This window comes from Cryptosporidium bovis (assembly GCF_009768925.1).
Source record: "Cryptosporidium bovis isolate 45015 chromosome Unknown contig_4, whole genome shotgun sequence".
Lineage (NCBI taxonomy): Eukaryota > Apicomplexa > Conoidasida > Eucoccidiorida > Cryptosporidiidae > Cryptosporidium > Cryptosporidium bovis.
In genome coordinates this window covers 252,423-269,783 of record NW_027125050.1, presented here as the reverse complement: position 1 = coordinate 269,783, position 17,361 = coordinate 252,423, and the positions used below count along the sequence as shown (strand labels likewise).

General features: G+C 31.0%; 8 protein-coding genes across 8 annotated transcripts; 6 read left to right on the top strand and 2 right to left on the bottom strand.

The window, feature by feature from the left end:
• Nucleotides 1-545: 545 nt before the first annotated feature.
• Nucleotides 546-2,546, top strand: FG379_002608 (uncharacterized protein; the record flags this gene model as incomplete). The annotated part of the gene is made up of 3 exons (XM_067328298.1): nt 546-2,014; nt 2,089-2,230; nt 2,280-2,546. The coding sequence occupies 3 exons, from the start codon at nt 546-548 to the stop codon at nt 2,544-2,546; spliced, it is 1,878 nt and encodes a 625-aa protein (XP_067181796.1).
• A 326-nt stretch (nt 2,547-2,872) lies between these two features.
• FG379_002607 (Cdc50p like membrane) lies at nt 2,873-3,874 on the top strand (the record flags this gene model as incomplete). Its single annotated transcript, XM_067328297.1, has 1 exon — nt 2,873-3,874. The coding sequence occupies one exon, from the start codon at nt 2,873-2,875 to the stop codon at nt 3,872-3,874; it is 1,002 nt and encodes a 333-aa protein (XP_067181795.1).
• Nucleotides 3,875-3,896: 22 nt separating this feature from the next.
• On the bottom strand, nt 3,897-5,414 carry FG379_002606 (membrane associated protein; the record flags this gene model as incomplete). Its single annotated transcript, XM_067328296.1, has 1 exon — nt 3,897-5,414. The coding sequence occupies one exon, from the start codon at nt 5,412-5,414 to the stop codon at nt 3,897-3,899; it is 1,518 nt and encodes a 505-aa protein (XP_067181794.1).
• Nucleotides 5,415-5,582: 168 nt separating this feature from the next.
• On the top strand, nt 5,583-5,969 carry FG379_002605 (uncharacterized protein; the record flags this gene model as incomplete). The annotated part of the gene is made up of 1 exon (XM_067328295.1): nt 5,583-5,969. One exon carries the CDS (start codon nt 5,583-5,585, stop codon nt 5,967-5,969), a length of 387 nt encoding a protein of 128 aa, XP_067181793.1.
• A 526-nt stretch (nt 5,970-6,495) lies between these two features.
• Nucleotides 6,496-7,824, top strand: FG379_002604 (haloacid dehalogenase family-like protein; the record flags this gene model as incomplete). Its single annotated transcript, XM_067328294.1, has 1 exon — nt 6,496-7,824. One exon carries the CDS (start codon nt 6,496-6,498, stop codon nt 7,822-7,824), a length of 1,329 nt encoding a protein of 442 aa, XP_067181792.1.
• A 23-nt stretch (nt 7,825-7,847) lies between these two features.
• Nucleotides 7,848-13,259, bottom strand: FG379_002602 (tRNA (Gm18) ribose methylase trm3p superfamily SPOUT methylase; the record flags this gene model as incomplete). Its single annotated transcript, XM_067328292.1, has 1 exon — nt 7,848-13,259. One exon carries the CDS (start codon nt 13,257-13,259, stop codon nt 7,848-7,850), a length of 5,412 nt encoding a protein of 1,803 aa, XP_067181790.1.
• Nucleotides 13,260-13,811: 552 nt separating this feature from the next.
• On the top strand, nt 13,812-14,126 carry FG379_002601 (phosphoglycerate mutase family; the record flags this gene model as incomplete). The annotated part of the gene is made up of 1 exon (XM_067328291.1): nt 13,812-14,126. The coding sequence occupies one exon, from the start codon at nt 13,812-13,814 to the stop codon at nt 14,124-14,126; it is 315 nt and encodes a 104-aa protein (XP_067181789.1).
• An 849-nt stretch (nt 14,127-14,975) lies between these two features.
• FG379_002600 (GATA type DNA binding domain fused to an AT hook) lies at nt 14,976-17,297 on the top strand (the record flags this gene model as incomplete). The annotated part of the gene is made up of 1 exon (XM_067328290.1): nt 14,976-17,297. The coding sequence occupies one exon, from the start codon at nt 14,976-14,978 to the stop codon at nt 17,295-17,297; it is 2,322 nt and encodes a 773-aa protein (XP_067181788.1).
• Between the last annotated feature and the right edge of the window lie 64 nt (nt 17,298-17,361).

Sequence of the window (17,361 nt, the reverse complement as noted above, 5' to 3'; positions counted from 1 at the left end):
CCCAAATGTACCCGTCTCATTTAGTATTACCTGTATTTTGTTTGAATATATAATTCCATAAATACTCGTTTTTGTCTCGCAGTAATTAAAATCTGGTATATCGCTTAAAAACTTTGGGAAAACATTTTCTTTCGCCATTTGACTGACAATTATTACCAGAAAAGCTACCGAGGTTGGTTTGACCTTATTTAGGGATACCCGCATGAATTGTTATATATGAAACAATTCAGAATACAACAATTAATAGCAGTTTATTAAGATTATTTGTATATATTTTTAGTGTCTACGTTCTTTTACATAATGAATGCATTCCTATATCTACTCAGAGTAAAATAAGAGTTTGTATATATTCTTGTATCTCAGCCAGTCTATTTCAAGAGGTATCACAACTAATTAATACCAAATATATACATTTTTGAAATCTCTAAATTATCTTTATAATTTATTAAATGATAATTGAGTTCATTTTAGAACTGAAAACTTTTGTATTTAATTATTTATGTCAATTAAATTATTTTCGTAGATTAACCGGCAAGCATTAGTACATGGAATTTATGGCTAAAGTTGGAATTTCTGGAATAATATTCACTGTTAAGTGGCCTTATCAAGTTCCAGAAATAATTCTCCAATACCCACCAAATTTAACGAATGAATTCAAATTCATACGTGCTGCAATTCCAACTAGAGAATGTTTTGGGCTTGAAGCATCAAAATTAGCACCTCTAATTCTTCCAACCAACTCATTATTATGGAATAAGGCATCTGAACTTGTTATTGAATCAAAAAAGTGCCAGAATCGCTTTTTGTTTTTTCCAAGCTCTACTTCCAGTAGCTCACTACTATTTTGTAAATGTCCTGATAATAAACAACCAATCAGTAGTGGATCAAGATACATCAGAGAACCTAAATATCCAAAAAAGTATATTGAGAGTTTTTCTGTAACTTTAGTCCTTGATGCATCCACTGAATTAAAATACGATTTTATTGAAAAAAAATTGAGTGGATTTGCAACGAAACTACTGAAAAGCGAAACAAAAATCGGACTTATTTCATCTGAAGCGATTAAGGTTAATGAAATAATATTTGAATTTTTTAAAAATAGAAACAAACATAAACGAGAATCAGATACTAAGAAGACGACAACAGACAGTTTGGCAATAGGGCATACAGTAGATAAAATACAAAATAATCTAGATATTAATCCAATATTTGGGCATGACAAAAATATTAATATAAACAAAAATGAAACACGTTTCAGTAAAGAAAATGGCAATATTGATTATAGTGTTAATCTACACAGTATGCAAAGTGACCTAGAGAATAGTTGCAATGATGAATACATAATAATAGAAGGAGAAAGAAGTCAACTAGCTAAAGAGTTAGGGTTTTTTGTCAGAAAATTAATAAAAGACTACTCCAGTTACATATTTTCTCTTGATAAAATAGAAATATGTAAATGTTGTATTTCAGATACAAATAAGTTTGAATTAAATGAAAATAATTGCGATAAAATTTCGATAATCATAGACCATGAAAAATTAACCGACTACTCAGGTAACAGTGAGTCAATACAACAATTGACTAAGGCCGCTGACCCACATTTATCGATTAAAGACATATCAATAGAGCTTTTAGAGCCATTATCAGTTATTATTGATCTTTCTAAGCATCTAGTTTCACGTGGTGTAGCAATGTTTTGTGAAAAAATCAACTATGAAAGGAATTATATTGTAGCTTCAGATGCTGTGAAATATAAAATGAGTGAATTCAAAGCAAAATTTTATAATATCATTAATTGGAGAGGCTGCAACCCATTGGTGACGATTTGTTCGTTTTTTTGCAAAGGCAATAACTTATTTATTGTAAAAAATGAGATATCCGAATTTCTTGAGAAATATTCCGAAAGCAATAGAAACCTTGAATCAAGAATATACTCACCTTACAAGTTAATGAACAGCTTTGATGATTCTATAACCTATGAGACTGAGGAAACTACCAAATCAATTGTTTCTTGGTTAGTCGCAAATAAATGCATTATACCAAGTCCCGCTCATACGCCGGACCTTATTTAACGTCGTTAGTTAATAGTACGCAAAGAGTATTGGATAACTTTCTCATCAAAAGAATGTCGCCGAAGGAAAATATAGTTTTAAATAAGATTTACGAAAGTGGTACATTTTCACTTTTCAAGAAAGCTTTTAGATTAGATTCGACTGAGGAATGGTCCAAGGTAAGTCTTTCGAATAATTTTTTTTCTTTAAGTTACTATTCGTGCTTAGGATGAGGTTTCTCTGATAACGTACTGGCTTCTTCAATTCAGTGCTCTTGTTTTAGGATCATTATTCGGGACAGTTGGACTGAAGGGATTTCCTGTATTTATTTCGGCACTTCTATTATTAATATTCATTGGGATTATTTATGTGAATTACCTTGATGTTCCAGAGAGAGTCCTTGATCCGACTGAAGTTGTAATTGAAAATACTGCTACATGCTTAGTTACATTCATTCTATCTTGGACTACTCTTTATACTTTAGTCCACCTTTAATTGATATTGCGCTCTTACTTATAGTAATTGGTCATCAAGTAGTTAGGTCTATAAATCTGTCATTTATCTTAATTATTGTACTTCACATATAAGCCTCCTTACTACAACTTCTAGTAAAATGATTTTCGAACAATTTTTTTTTAACGTCTAAGATTGCTCCTAGTGTGCTTTAGAGGGTCAATAAAATTTTATTTATTGGCTCCGGAATTTTTTTTCCTAAAAAGTACAATATTATTTTCTGTACTTTAATAAGACACATTCAGTGTTCCGAAAGCAATTTCCTTTAATTTGGCTCTGAACTTTTCGTATAATACAGTAAATATTGTATGGGTTCAAATTATTTTAGGAATGAATTATCTAGCCTATGTTGGATACAAAAACTTAAGAAGGGCGAAAAAAAAGTTGACGATGTTATAGATTCTTTTGTACAGCAAGACATGAAGATATGGAGTCCAGGTAAAAACCTGTTCCATCCCAAATTTGCTGTTTTTCTCTTTTTTATTGGAAGTGTTGTGCATGCCATTTTTGCTACGCTTTTTTATATTAATTACAAAAGTAAAGGTTACATAGAATACTCAACTGAACCAATAACTAAAGGAGAAGATAATTTAACTATTAACGTCACATTGGATGTAAGCGGTCCGGTTTATGTGAATGTTTATATCGATAACTTCTACCAAAATTTTCGATCTTTTGTTCAAAGCCGACCACCGGAAATATTTCCCGGTTTCTCGTGCGGAACAGCAGATACCTTGGATTATTTACGTAAGGTTAGAGGAGATACCCTTAATAATTTTATTGACAATATACCGAACAACGGATCGGGCAATTTATCTGATGATACTCCATTGATACCATGTGGGTTATCTTCACTTACATTTTTCAACGATGAATTCGACTTGTTAAAAGTAAATGGTAATGGTTCAAAAGAAAAAATAGAGATATCTTTTGAAAATTCATTTTTAAGAAACGACTTCTCTATGTTTGCAATTCCATTTAATGATAAAATGTGGATTAAAACTACGGATATACATTATAGGACTTGGATGCATGGCGCATGGCTTCCAAATTTTAAGATGGTTTGGGGTAAAATAGAGCAAAATTTACGTAAAGGATTGTACGAAATTAAAATGAGGCATAATTTGTGGCCAGCAGAAGAATTTAACTCAAAAAAAAGAATAGGAATAGAAAAAGTATCATTTATCGGAAGCAAAAATTTTATCGCAGGTTGTTTTTTTTTGGTTTGGAGTACTTGGTTATTTATTATGACGATACTACTACTTATAATGATACACTTCCCAAATAGAACCCTAAAAATTATTTCATAAAAAATAACTGTATAAAAGAGCACTAGTAAGTAACTTCCCATTCAACCTCATCACTCGCATTTACAGGAATAGGATTTGAATCTGGTAAAGTTGAAAGGAATATACATCCGATCATTGTTATATCTATCCCTGTAAATAAAAGTTTTTTATGAATATCTTGGGATATTATTGATGACATTAGATACTCCCCAATGATATTTCCTGTGGAAAAAATAAGTTTATACAGTAAATAACACGTATATGGATATTTGTTCGCATATTGAAAATCTTTGTCTTGGTTCCAAATGAATAATATTACAGAAACATTGAATAATATCCCGGAAGTTACCGATGATATCACCTTTATGATATCATTATCAAACCACAAGTTAAAATTGTACATTATTATAGAAAAAGCAAAATATAGGATCCATTTTCTAACGACGGAAATTTCTGTTATCAATCCCACAATTGGAAGTAATATGCAAATTAATATAATTATATTATTATTTACTGAAATAATATTTGAGAACATGTCAAACCTTTCACTTTTGCTAGTTAATAAACCAAAAAGAAAAATAATTGCGAAAAATATTACAATTGATTTTAACTTCCCCATGATCGGAAATATCTTTGCTGTCTCATTTTCTATTTTTATAACATTATTTCCTTGACATCTCTCCGCTTCTAGACTCTTTTTTTCCTTATTTTCCTCTATTTCAACGTAAACACGTTTTTTGAGATTGAAAATCGAACTTATTATCCAGTTTTTATCAGAGTAAGCTGATCTCAACCCAACAATTAAGGTTACCAGTGCTAGTTGTATGAAAGCAAATTCGTATTCACGACTCAAACGAAAAATTTTTATAATAAATTCATTTTTTGATTTTGATTTATTTAAATCGAATACACTATTAAAATTTCTCATAACGGAAAAATTATACTTGTCAAAATTGGTGTAATTATCTATTGTTTTCATAATAAACAGACAAATAAATATGAATGAGATGATAAGATATCTTGTAACAAACATTCCACTATAACTCCTTAAATTGCTTACCTCACTCTTATTCCATACTTCACTATAAGCACTTAAAAGCTTTTTGTCTTTATTAATTAGTGGTAATATATGCTCATCTGTATATTCATCATTAAATTCTTTCGTTGATAATTCACTTCTGAAGGCACACCAAAGTACTCCAAAATTTAAAAGATCAAAATTTATTGAAAATATAAAATCATTTTTTTGAATTAACATATAATTTATCATTAAAACCGTTGAGAAACATATTTTTAATCCCCTTAAAGTTTCTGTGTCGATGAGAACCGCTGTATAAATTAAAACTACAAACCAAGTAAAAATACTAGTTCCATTCAAAAATTTACCTCCTTTTGTTGGTTCAATGTTCAACCACGAATAAATCAATGCAATAATATCTGCTGTTAACAATATTATAATTGAAATCAACTTAATAAAAATCTCATTATACCAGAGATTCAAAAGATTATTGTACTTGTACTTCGCACTTTTTCTAGCATCTTTAAAATGTTTAAAATACATTTTATTTTCTCTTATTTCTACATTCGAATATTCATTTTTTGACCTTTAGAAAAACGTGTGCACACACCCCTGCAAGCGCCATTAAAGCAATTTACTATTACCGGTATCATTTATTTAATTATTTAGTATCCATTTCATGAAAAAACCTGCCTTGAACCCAAACATCACATGAATAACCAGATATTGTTAGATATATTACATTCCTTAAGATTGAAAGACTGGATAAAAATCATAATTGCACTTATCATATTTGCCACGACAAATATTCTTATTTCAAAGTGGCTTCTAAGAGAAAGAGAGGAAATAGCACACAGAAATGAGAATTTTATCAAAAAACCATATTTAAACATCCACCCAGATCAACTCAACTCGAAATCTCAATGTGAACTTAAGAATAAACGTCTCGAGGAGCTCTCAAATAAGCAGAAGGTCAATTCAAAATTGGCAAGACAACAAAGAAGAGAAATCTGTGAAGTAAATTCAAGACTGAGAGAAATAAAACAGGAAGCATATGAGAAAAGAATCAACGGGAGAAGGCAACAAAAAATCTCTTAACAAATCAGAGTCTTTCTGTAAGATTCGAGACTAAAAAATTTTAAATAGCGCCGAAGTAAATAACTATAGGTACTTATCGTCTAGTTAATGAGAACACAACAGTAAGAATTTAAGTATTAATTCTAAAGGACATATTGAAAGCTCCAGGTTACCGAAAGCTATAACTTGGAAAAACCAAAATGCCAATTTTTTCATACAAAGAGCAAAAGATACATATTTTTTCACTACAGCAGGATTATGAAGGCTCAAGGGGAAAGCAAGTCAATTATTTAATTGGAATGATTAATAAGATATATTACATCATTTTTGAAAATTTATATACTTATAAGCGGTAACTAAGTATAAAATATACTTCAATTGATGAAACAATGGCTTGCGTAATGAAGTGTCTCAGGTCAATCAAATCCTATTTGTCCCCCCACAAAGACAGGTGATCACTTTGACAGATCCTTGGAACTTAGAGAGGAATTTGACTACTTTTTTAATTAAATTTTTTTGGAGTTATTAAGAGGTTATATTTTTTATAATGTTACCGAGATTTTTGTTAGTTTCATCACTGATTATTGGGTTGTTGGGTGGAGCTTCAACGCAAGATATTTTGCTAAATACTGTTGCATCCAATTTCTCAGATAGTGGAAAATCTTACACCTCTAATGATGTGAATTGCACATTGGAATCTGTATTGAATAATACTATTTCTTCAAACGATACGGGGATATTTGTTTTTACCGAGAATTCTACCTTTATTGGTAACGATACCACGACCGAGTTTGATTATCCATCGATCCCGATAGATTATTTTAATGAAATTAATGAATCTGCTACTCATAATAGACTGTTGCGTTCAAGAAAGATAACGAAGGCATACAATTGTCAATTCAAGTGCATTGTCTCTGATTTGGATGGTTCCTTATCTGAGGTTGGCTCAAATGTAATTTCTCAGGAGAATGCAAGGGCTCTGAATGACCTTTCACAGTCGAAAATCCGTTTCTTCATATCCACTGGAAAGTCGGTTTCGAGCTCCATTAAGTTTATGACAAATGGCCCAGTATCTACCTCATTCTCTGTTTTCCCTGGTGTTTATTATAATGGTGCTCTTGTATATGGTCCTGGTGGTGTGAAGGATATACTGTTTGAAACAAGAATAAAATCAGATGCTGCACTTGAGTTGATAAAATACCTTAGAAGATTTGGAGTTCAAAATGGCAACTCTTTGAGATTCGAGTCTAGTATAAATGGTGTAAATAAATTCCACAGGATTTCGGGTGAGGATGCACCAGATGAAGTATCAAGTGAATTCAGACTTCTGAATATTGCCATAGAAAATACTAGTGGGATTTTTCTAGATAGCTCTGAGGCTGAATACGTCAAAAAATATCTGAGTGGTGAGGTTGACTCTTTAATTCACAAAGGTGTGAATCTAATTAGATACTTAGAGATGAGGGAGGGTGAGAAACCTAAGACATTGTTCAAGATTGTTGTTGCAGAATCACCGGAAGTTTTATCTGAGTTGAGGGAACATGTTGAAGCATTCGTCAGAATGTTTGGCTGTAAGGTACATAGATCTGTACCATATCTTCTGGAAATTATTCCGGAGAATGCCTCTAAACACAATGGAACGAGACTCATTCTGAAAAAATTAGGCCTAAAATTCCACCAGGTTGCATTTTTGGGTGATGGAGAGAATGATATAGAGCTCATGACAAAGGTTGGGTACCCAGTTGCGACCAGAGGTTCAACCCCAGCAATAACTTATATTGCGAGGACTGTGCAACTAGTCTCTCCAGAAATGGCTCTCGTCAACTTGATTAACGAAGGTTGTACGATTTCTGATTGCAATAAAAAAAAGGACTGAGTCACTACTGGGACATGTAACGGTTATGTCAGATTAAGGACCTGTGTTGTATACTCGTGTATAACTATCGACGCGGATACATGAACATTAAGCGATCTTATCATCCCAAACTGCGGAATTTCGATGCAATGGTCGACGACTGATACGATGTCGGATGGTATACCCTCGTTCTCTCTTCCAAGAATCAGTATTGACTTTTTCGGAAACTCAAAATCTTTGAGTGGGATGCTAGAAGATGTCTGTTCGAGACCATATACCCCATAGCCTTCTAGTCTTTTAATGTTTATGTATTCGCTTATTCTTTCCGGGCTCAGTTCATTTATTGGAAGCCATTTTTCTGCGGTTACAGAAATTTGCTTGAACATTGGATCGCTTAGCGTTTTTTTTGTGTTTATAAGCAGTTCCTTGACTCTGAATATCTCGCAGGTTCTTGTTAGCCCAGCGATATTAGGAATTTTGTCCAGGAGGCTTGCGATGACTATGAGTTCTGTTCTGTTTTCTCCAAATAAATCTAATCTTTTTGGCCTTGACTCTTCAGAAAGTAACTGCGGAGCTGTCTCTGGTTCAAATTTGAGTTGGTAATCATTCCTCGGTGTTAAAGTTCTTTCAGTCCTGACTTCCTGCAATTTTTGACTTTCATGGTAGTTTTTACTCATCTCATTACATATTACCTTCTTTAGTAGATAGTACAGGCTCCATGATGGTCTTAGATCTCCAAAAATTAGATGAGAATTTAGTAAGAATTCATCATTCCTGTCTTGGAAGGCAATCAATTCTTGAAATTCATCATCACCTTCTTGGTTACTTTCCTCTAGAGCCGATAAAATTGGATCAAAAGCTTGACAGGTATTGAAGAAGCTCTGTGAGACTTTTTGATTTGTGAATTCAATGATATTATCATTAGGGATTATGTTTTCCAATGAACAATATCTCTTAGGCTTCCACAATCTCCAAATTTTATCTAGGTTTGTTAACATTTTTTTTGTATCTTTACTTCTAACGATATTTTTTATTACCTCCCTCAGTCCAATCGACTCTTCTATAATCATTGAATTTACCAGAAATGATTTGTTTGTAGGCATTTCATTTCTAATAGGGTGCCCGGAATTCTCAAATAATTCGATAATGGACTCGAAATTATTTGTTGATAGGGCTTGATCGATGATGTTACTAATTGAGTATCGTTGAGGTTCATTGCTAAACAAACTGGCTTCATTGGAATCATTTACCAATAAAGAAACAGAATCATCTTTATATAGTAGATATAATGTCAGCAAAACAATATTTCTCAGCAAAGAAGAATTTGATGTGTAGTAACTTAGAAAAATATTGAAAAACATAATATAGTTTTCCAAAACCCTTTTTTCGAATTTAATCCAATTTATGCCTTTATGCACAAAAAACTCATCTTTAAAATTAGTATCTTTAAGAATATTCTCGTTGTACACAAATGGAGTTTTTTTTCGGAGATAATATATTAAATAACTTGATACAATCAATAAAGAATATATAACTTGAGTGTGGTTATTTCCATTGTTTGATAATCCCTGAGCCAGGTATTTGATACAAAAACTTGGAAATAGTATTACAACATTGCAACCAAACAAATCCATATATTGTCTGATGTCTGGATTGTAAAGGTAGCATAAGTGTCTAAAATAAAACTCTAATATATATAAATTGAATTCAGTTTTATCCGATTTTAAAGCGTCAATAAAGCAACATAATGATTGCCAAATGTTTATAAGCAACTTATGTTGAACACTATTTGGTAAAGGTGGAAACTTATTTGAATTCTTGTTGGTAGAATATTTATTTTCGACAAATATATCCAAATTATTGAAATTTTTCTTGTAGAAATTGGTACCATTCAATACCAAACCTTCTTCAACTGAAATTGGTATTGAATGATCAAGTTTTAATGTTAAAAGAAAAATAACTAACTGCACAAAAAATAAGTGATTTTTGTTATAATTCTCGCTTGAAATCTGAATTGAATTATATAAGTAAATAATTGTTGAATGTCTCATAAAACTGTTATAATCTTCAAATATCTTACATTTTTTATATAGTTCGAAAATTTTGTTTAATTCCAATTTATCGTTGCTACCTACTTTTTGAAATCTCAAATTGTAACCGTCAATTAATCCTTTTTCTTCAAAAATGAGCAATTCCAATATTACATTTGACACTTTAATTATTCTTCTCTCTTCGTTAGAAAGTGAACATTCTTTATTGGAAACTATATTCTGAAATAATGAAGAAATTATATTTTCATTACAACCCTTGATAAACAAATAAACAAAGTTAAGTAATGGAAAAATGAAAAATCTTGTCTCATTGTTGTTAAATAATATTTTATTGTAGTAAAAATTTATTACATCTTCAAAGATGTTAGTTTCTTTAAACAACGAAATAAAATCACTATTTGTTAAAATGCTATTTAATTTTGTTATTAAAAGATCATTGTAAATACTTTTGTCTATTAGTTCTACGCAATGCTTTTTTATTAATTCAAATATTTTATTCAAGTACTCCGAAACTATTGTTTTTTGAAACATTAAATAGTTTTTCGATATTTGAATAAAAGAATATTCAACTAATCTCCATAAGTAAAAGTCTTCTGTCCCAAAATTATTAAGTTCATACAATATTAAAGCAAAAAAGTGTTCATGCCAATTCCATATTGAACCACTAACCTGTGAAAAAATTTCTCTTGAATTATTATCAGATAAAAGTTTCCAGTAAATAATATTTTGTTTTAAGATAGAATTTGATAGTGTCCTGATATTTTTCAAAACACAGATATCGATAAACATAAACTTCAACTTTGAAAAAGTTGATATAAATTCACGTAAATTATTTGGAAATAACTGAATCAATCGATTTATATGTCCTTTATTCATTTCTGGCAAATATTTATCAGGATTACCTATTATTAGTTTTGAAGAGTAAATAATACAATATTTATCATTATTAACCGAATTAACATCAACTATATCATACTGACAGCAATTTCTTCTATAAGAATCCCAACTTTTGATCATTTTGTTGTTCATTGTTAACTTAGAAGTGAGACTACTAGTAATTACCATTAAATTGTTAATTACTTGAACACAAGTTTCGTCTGATGCAAAATTCATGTACTTTTGGAGATGAATCATACACTTAATAATAAAAATTACAGAAATTAAACAATAGACACTTCTTTTCATTTTTTCTAATAATGTATCAATTTGTATAATGTTTTCAATACACCAGTCGAATAATTTATTCAATAATAAATTATCTTTATCTCTTTCAGATATAAGCGAAAAGGAATGAGTATAAAACCAGAGTAAATCAATGTCTATATTTTTGCACTCTTGGGAATCCTCAAGAAGCAATTTAATATTAGAATAAATATATTCTATTTTTTTTTCAATATTTATATCTATTTTGTCAACTTCTTCATTGTTATAGTATGAAGAGATAAATATAATATCATTTTCCAAAATTGATGTTGAACCACTCTTGATACAAAGAATTTTCTTGAGTCTACCAAATCCTATTCCATATTGAAGAATTAAATACCATTTGTTAGATTTTTCAAACAATTTCTTGGGACTTACTGATGTATCTATGTATATATTTTTATTTTTGACAAAGTATTCAACAATGTGATTTATTTTCCCATGGTACAGATATTCTGGTATTATTCCCAAAAGTTGAATTAACTTAGTGATTAAGTCTTTTTTGAAGAATTCATGATAATTAAGGTAATTCAAAATTATTTTAATCCACAAAAAATACATTTCTTGTCTCATTATTATTGGAATATATTTTATTATTACTATAGAAATATCCAAAAGCTCAATAAAACATTCTTTCTGGATTTTTATTGAATCTTTGAACTCAATATTAAATTCGAAACCATATCTTTTTGTCAATTCTAAATTCGTTTCAGATAATAAGTTGTAATCCACTTCTAAAAACTTTGCAAGATTATCTTCATTTTTGGGGTGAGAATTATTGTTGCAGTTAAAATCGTATTCGTGTAAAGCTCCGATAGTTAATGGGTAAATCATTATTCTAAACGGCGTAAAAGATAAAACGGTTTTCGAAATAAAAATAAGATACTCCGAGATCCATTCCTTATTTTTTTTTAATATAATATATACAAATTTTACAAAAAGTTCTTCGACCTGCAAACTAATTCTATTGTTTAGCGAAGAAAGAATATATTTTAAATATATTTCAAAAAACAATTCCTTAGTCATCCAAATTGGAAGAAAATTACTCCTTTCAATGCAAAAATTTATTGTATTAAATGCTATAAAACGCTGGACATTAAGATTCTGGTGATTAAGACCAATTTTTATTAAAGTTTTAACCCACCATTCCCTATTAATATCTTGTATGTTAGACATTAAACTTTTGAATTTTTCCCAATTGGCTTTTAACAGGTGAATACTAAAATTCTCATAGCAATCAAGAATACATAGGAACGAATTCAAGTTATTTGAGTAACATTCCTTTTTTGTCGAAGTATTGTATAATTTACCAATCTTATTTTCAATTTTTTCTAGAATAAATTTGGTGCTTCTTCTTACTTCTTGTTCTTGATTTGTAATTCCCTTATATAACATTTCTTTTATTTCGTTTCTGTCAAAAGTATAGCCGGAATCAATTATCAACTCAATTAAATTGGGAATTCTCAATGTAAAAACAGAAAACCTGAAATAGGCTTTGTCTTCAAATAATTTTGTAATCGTGTCAATAAATTCACTCTTTGAGGCCCTTTCAATAAAATCGAAGTGTTTTATAAGTAAAGGGAATAGAAGATTCTGTGAATATTCTATTTTTGCGAGAAATTTTGTGTCTGAGCAAAAATTTGATCTTTTTTTATACGATTTATAAAAAATATTAATAATATTGTTATTTATATTCTTCAAATATGGATGAACATTTGTTTCACAAAATAATTTTGAACAGATAAAATGGATCATTTTTGTTAATGACTTGAGCTCCAAGAAGTTATCAGATTCACTCAAAAATATTGACTCCCATATGTTAAAGAGAATATTAATTTTATCGGGATTAGGTAATAAAATTGTGATAATAACTCCATAAATTTGATTTAAAATTATCTCGGATTTTATAAAGCGTAGGTTTTTAAAAAAGTTATACAAGACAACATCATTTAAAGACCAATTACCATCATCTGAAGTATACTTAAGAAAATAAAAATAAATTAAATATTTTTTCGGTGATAAATCGTAGTTTGTGTCTTCAATTAGAAGTAATATCTCATCACGAATTAATTTTTTTGTATCAGGTTCAGTAAATGAAAGAAAATAAATGTTTAAACATAGATCCAAGGCATCAGTCAAAGAGGATTCGGGGATCTCTTTTTTGTCTATTACATCAATTATCTCTTTAATTTTATTTTTCATTTTCTATTTAAATAAAATTAAAAAAGGTTATTTTTTGACTTTTTTCGCGATCGATAATTGTTTCGCATATGTGAGGCTTCCAGTTTGCGGTAAATGCTTTCTTAAACAATAATGTCTAGTAAAAATATCTGAGCTTGTTAATTTTAATTGCTTAAAGAGTCAACAAAATATTTAAATAAGTAACATTTTTATAAAAAAAATGTTCCCACATATCTTACTCTATACTATTCAAGAATACTTTTATAGAAAATGACGTTTTTACAGTACAGGTAACTTCAGGTAAACTGAGTAGTAGAATATTGTTTGGAAAACTATGGGACTTCGCGAGGTCTTCCGCATATGCAATGATATTTAAATGTTCCATAGCTATTTAATCAACCAAGAACTATGGTTATTACTTTAAAGATCCAGTAAGTTGGGTCCCAAACTGGGATCGTTCGGATAAGAGGAGAAATTAAAATGTGCGAGACAACATCTATAAGAGAGTGGCATCAAAATATGCTTGTAAGGCATGGGAAATAAAACATATCTGGGGAATGTGATGGTGAAAGAATGCTCGCAAATATAGGAAGAGAGCAGATAAGGAAAATGGGAAAATATCTACATAGTCATTATGGAGATGAGGTTGGAATAATCTATCATTCAAACTCAATGAGAGCAAAAGAAACAACGGGAGTAACTTCTACCTTCTTTCCTGGTGTGAAATTATTCGAAGATCCAAACTTAGCGGAAGGAGTTCCTATTTATCCTAGCCCTCCATTAAACGGTTTTGATCCCAAACTGAAGGGATACATTCTGACAGGAAAAGAATTGTTGTATTCAAAACACACTCCATACAAAAGAGTGAACACTTTAATCATAGGGTAGACATTATTGCTTGTTGTGGAAACGTCACTCGTTGAGTGTTTTGTAAAGGGCTTCAATACCCGATAGGTGGGTGGTTGAGGTTAAACAGTAACAATTGCAGTATTACAAGGATGTTTGTATCTTTAAACAACCTCATAGTTTAATTTACAATTTATTTATTGATTCTGTGAATTTAATGTCTGGAATCCATACCTTTAATTGATACTATGAATTAAATGAGAAATCCCAAATTTGTTGGCCATATGAGATTAACCGCTAATACTACGCTCCTAGCTTTGGCAAATGCTCGTGAAACAGGAATATCTTAATTACCGCCACAAAGGCGCGTTTATGTGGGTTGAAGGGGAGACGAATGTTGTCCAGATTGCAGCGCATGTCTTTGTGCAGCTGTTATTGTGGTCAATGCACTTCCTATTGGAGGTAGAGAAGGCTTGAAAGGTAAATAATTAAAGGAAGGTATTTGTTTTCTTGAATATTAGGTTTTACAGGTGACTTATTAATTTTGCTAGATTACTAACAGGTAGAGATTGTCCGAGTTATATTCTGATGCAAAATCACGCAGAAAAGTAAATCTTTGTGGTATTTTTCAAACTTTACATGTATTCGCAATAGTTTAACAGTAAAAAAATAATTCACCTCTTAACAAGAGAGTAAACCACATTTACATTTTTTTGAATCCGGGACAAAAATTGGAATATTCTGTTTTTCCTCGAATGATTTCAAGTTATTTCGCAAATACAGGTGTAAAGCAATATTTTTGAGTATTAGACAGGAAGTTATATATTTTTCTTTGGTATAGATAGGGCTATAGAGGGTATTTAAAGTTTTTGGTACATGGGCATTTAGAAAATGGAATCGCAAATCGAATCGAATAACAGGTTAACTATAGATAATATTACGGGTGTTGCTTTAGAAAATATGTTACCAAAAAAAGATGATCGCCTTGTTAAAAGAAGTAAGGTGCTCCCAACTCTCGTATCTTGTGATTTGATATCAGATAATCAATCACTTTTGAGTTCAAGAACACTGTCGGGTGATTCACAGTGTTTGGATAACTATCCATATTTAAGTTTGATTGATCAACGAAAAATACCACATTCTGTAATGGATGGTGATAATAAGGTAATTGATTCAGTGTGCTCTAGTTATGAAAATAATATTGACAGGGAGATCATTTATGGATATAAAAACAATTTCTATGATTCTGATGTTAATTCAGTTAAGGGAGTGGATATCAAGTTGAAACAAAGTAATGAAAGAAGGGCAGGAAGACCACCACTTGATAGATCTGATTATTTTTGTCAGATATGTTCAGCAACGAAAACTCCTCAATGGAGATACATTTCTGTTTGTTCAGTTGAATCGAAACTTCGTGTTTGTAATGCTTGTTGGATGAAACAAAGAAAAAAACGGGATGGAAAGTGCCTCCCCTTGCAAATAGGGATGAGTAATATTAATTGTTTGGGTGTGGGTAATGTGTTAAAGTCGTCTAAGGTTGGTATAAATAAGGAAAACTTTGATCCTCAAAGGGAAAATTACTCAGGTATTATCAACAATATTAATTACAAAATGAACGTTACTACGGGGAAGGGAGTTCTTTCTGTTAATAACAATTTTACAGGTATGGGGAATGGTGTCTGTGTAAATGGTGGTGCACAGGTATGTGAGGGTGGTGCCAGGTACATTGATGATTGTTCATTAGGTGGAGGGGTGATAAATTATTCAAATGGTAACTTTTCGAATAGAACTTCATTTATTAAGAATGTTTCTTTCAGATCATCACCGTATTCTTTCAATTCGAAAATAACACATCAGAACGATCCAACTTTGAACTGCTCATGTGATTTGACAAAGGGTTGTTTTTGTCAGAATATTGAACAAAATAATATTTCGTTGTCTATTGGCAATAACAATGTTCAGGATTTAGATTTTGGATTAGATATATCAAATGAAAAAAGTTATGGAGTATATTGCCAGAGGAAAGATAATGAAAACATCCATGCAGAGAATATTTCATTAGATAATAACCACAATATCAATTCAAATGTTTTGCATAATGGTTGCAACTCGAAAGGATCATTGTTAGATTACTCAACTCAAGATATACAACATATTTATACTGTGGGGGATAAGAATGCTGATCAATTAGATAGAATTGTTACCGCAGATGATCAGTTGAAGGTCATTGGTAACCTGACAGCAAGTGAGCGAATTATGTATAAAATAGAGAGTAGTATTATTGAAGGAAGTGAAAGAAACAAACTAAATGAACCCATCACATGTGGTGTTGGCTCTAATTGTACCAATCAAAGCCCGGAGATGAGTCCAGACAAAAACAATTCGAAGAGTCCTAATGGAAATCAAAATGTCAATTGCTCTAACAGGATTGGAAAAATCGCAAATAATAGTGTTGGAACAAGATATAATACTGATAACAATAGGAATTATGTCGTTTCCTGTGGCAAATTATCGATATCCACCCCAGTGCATCACCAAAATTCGACAACAGTATCACCAAATACAAATTATTGTAACATGTCTTCATATGCATCGTCACCTTGCCAATCTTTTACAGCATTTGATGGTCCTTTCATTGAAGATCCAAACAAGACGATGTGTGTTTCCATTGGCAATTCTTTCTTCTATTCGAATACAGATGCAGGTCGTTGGAATGAAGATTCTACTATTCAAACTCAAATGGTTGTACTTAACAGTTCTGGCACTGAAGAGAACAATGAAAAGGTTGAAACATTACCTTTTTCACTGGGTCGGGAAATCTCTGAAAGCTTGTCTCGAAATAATGAACACATTGAGCAAGATCAAACGGGCTATTCTATTTTTAACAAACAAATGGATTTGCCTGAGTCATGGAGTGGTGAGTGTCTTCCAGTTGACATGTTTTGTATTCCGTCAGAAAAGGCAACACTAAATTCCGAAGCTTCTACAACATCAGATCCTCATTTCACAATCGGTCAGAAGGAGTTTAGTGGTTCTTCCGTTTGTACAATGCCACTAGGTTACTCAACTGAGGTTCCACAGGATAATGAACACTCTAGTCAAAATGATTGTGCTACGTGGGACTTTGACCCTTCATCTATTTCTTGTATTGAAACATGGCAAAATCCCCTTTGGTATGATTCCTTCTCAAGTAGTTTTTGTAAGTTATCTTAAGTTTTAGTACAGTTGAAAGCAGCTTTCTGAATATTATAGGTTTTTTTTTTATTTAGGAAAATAA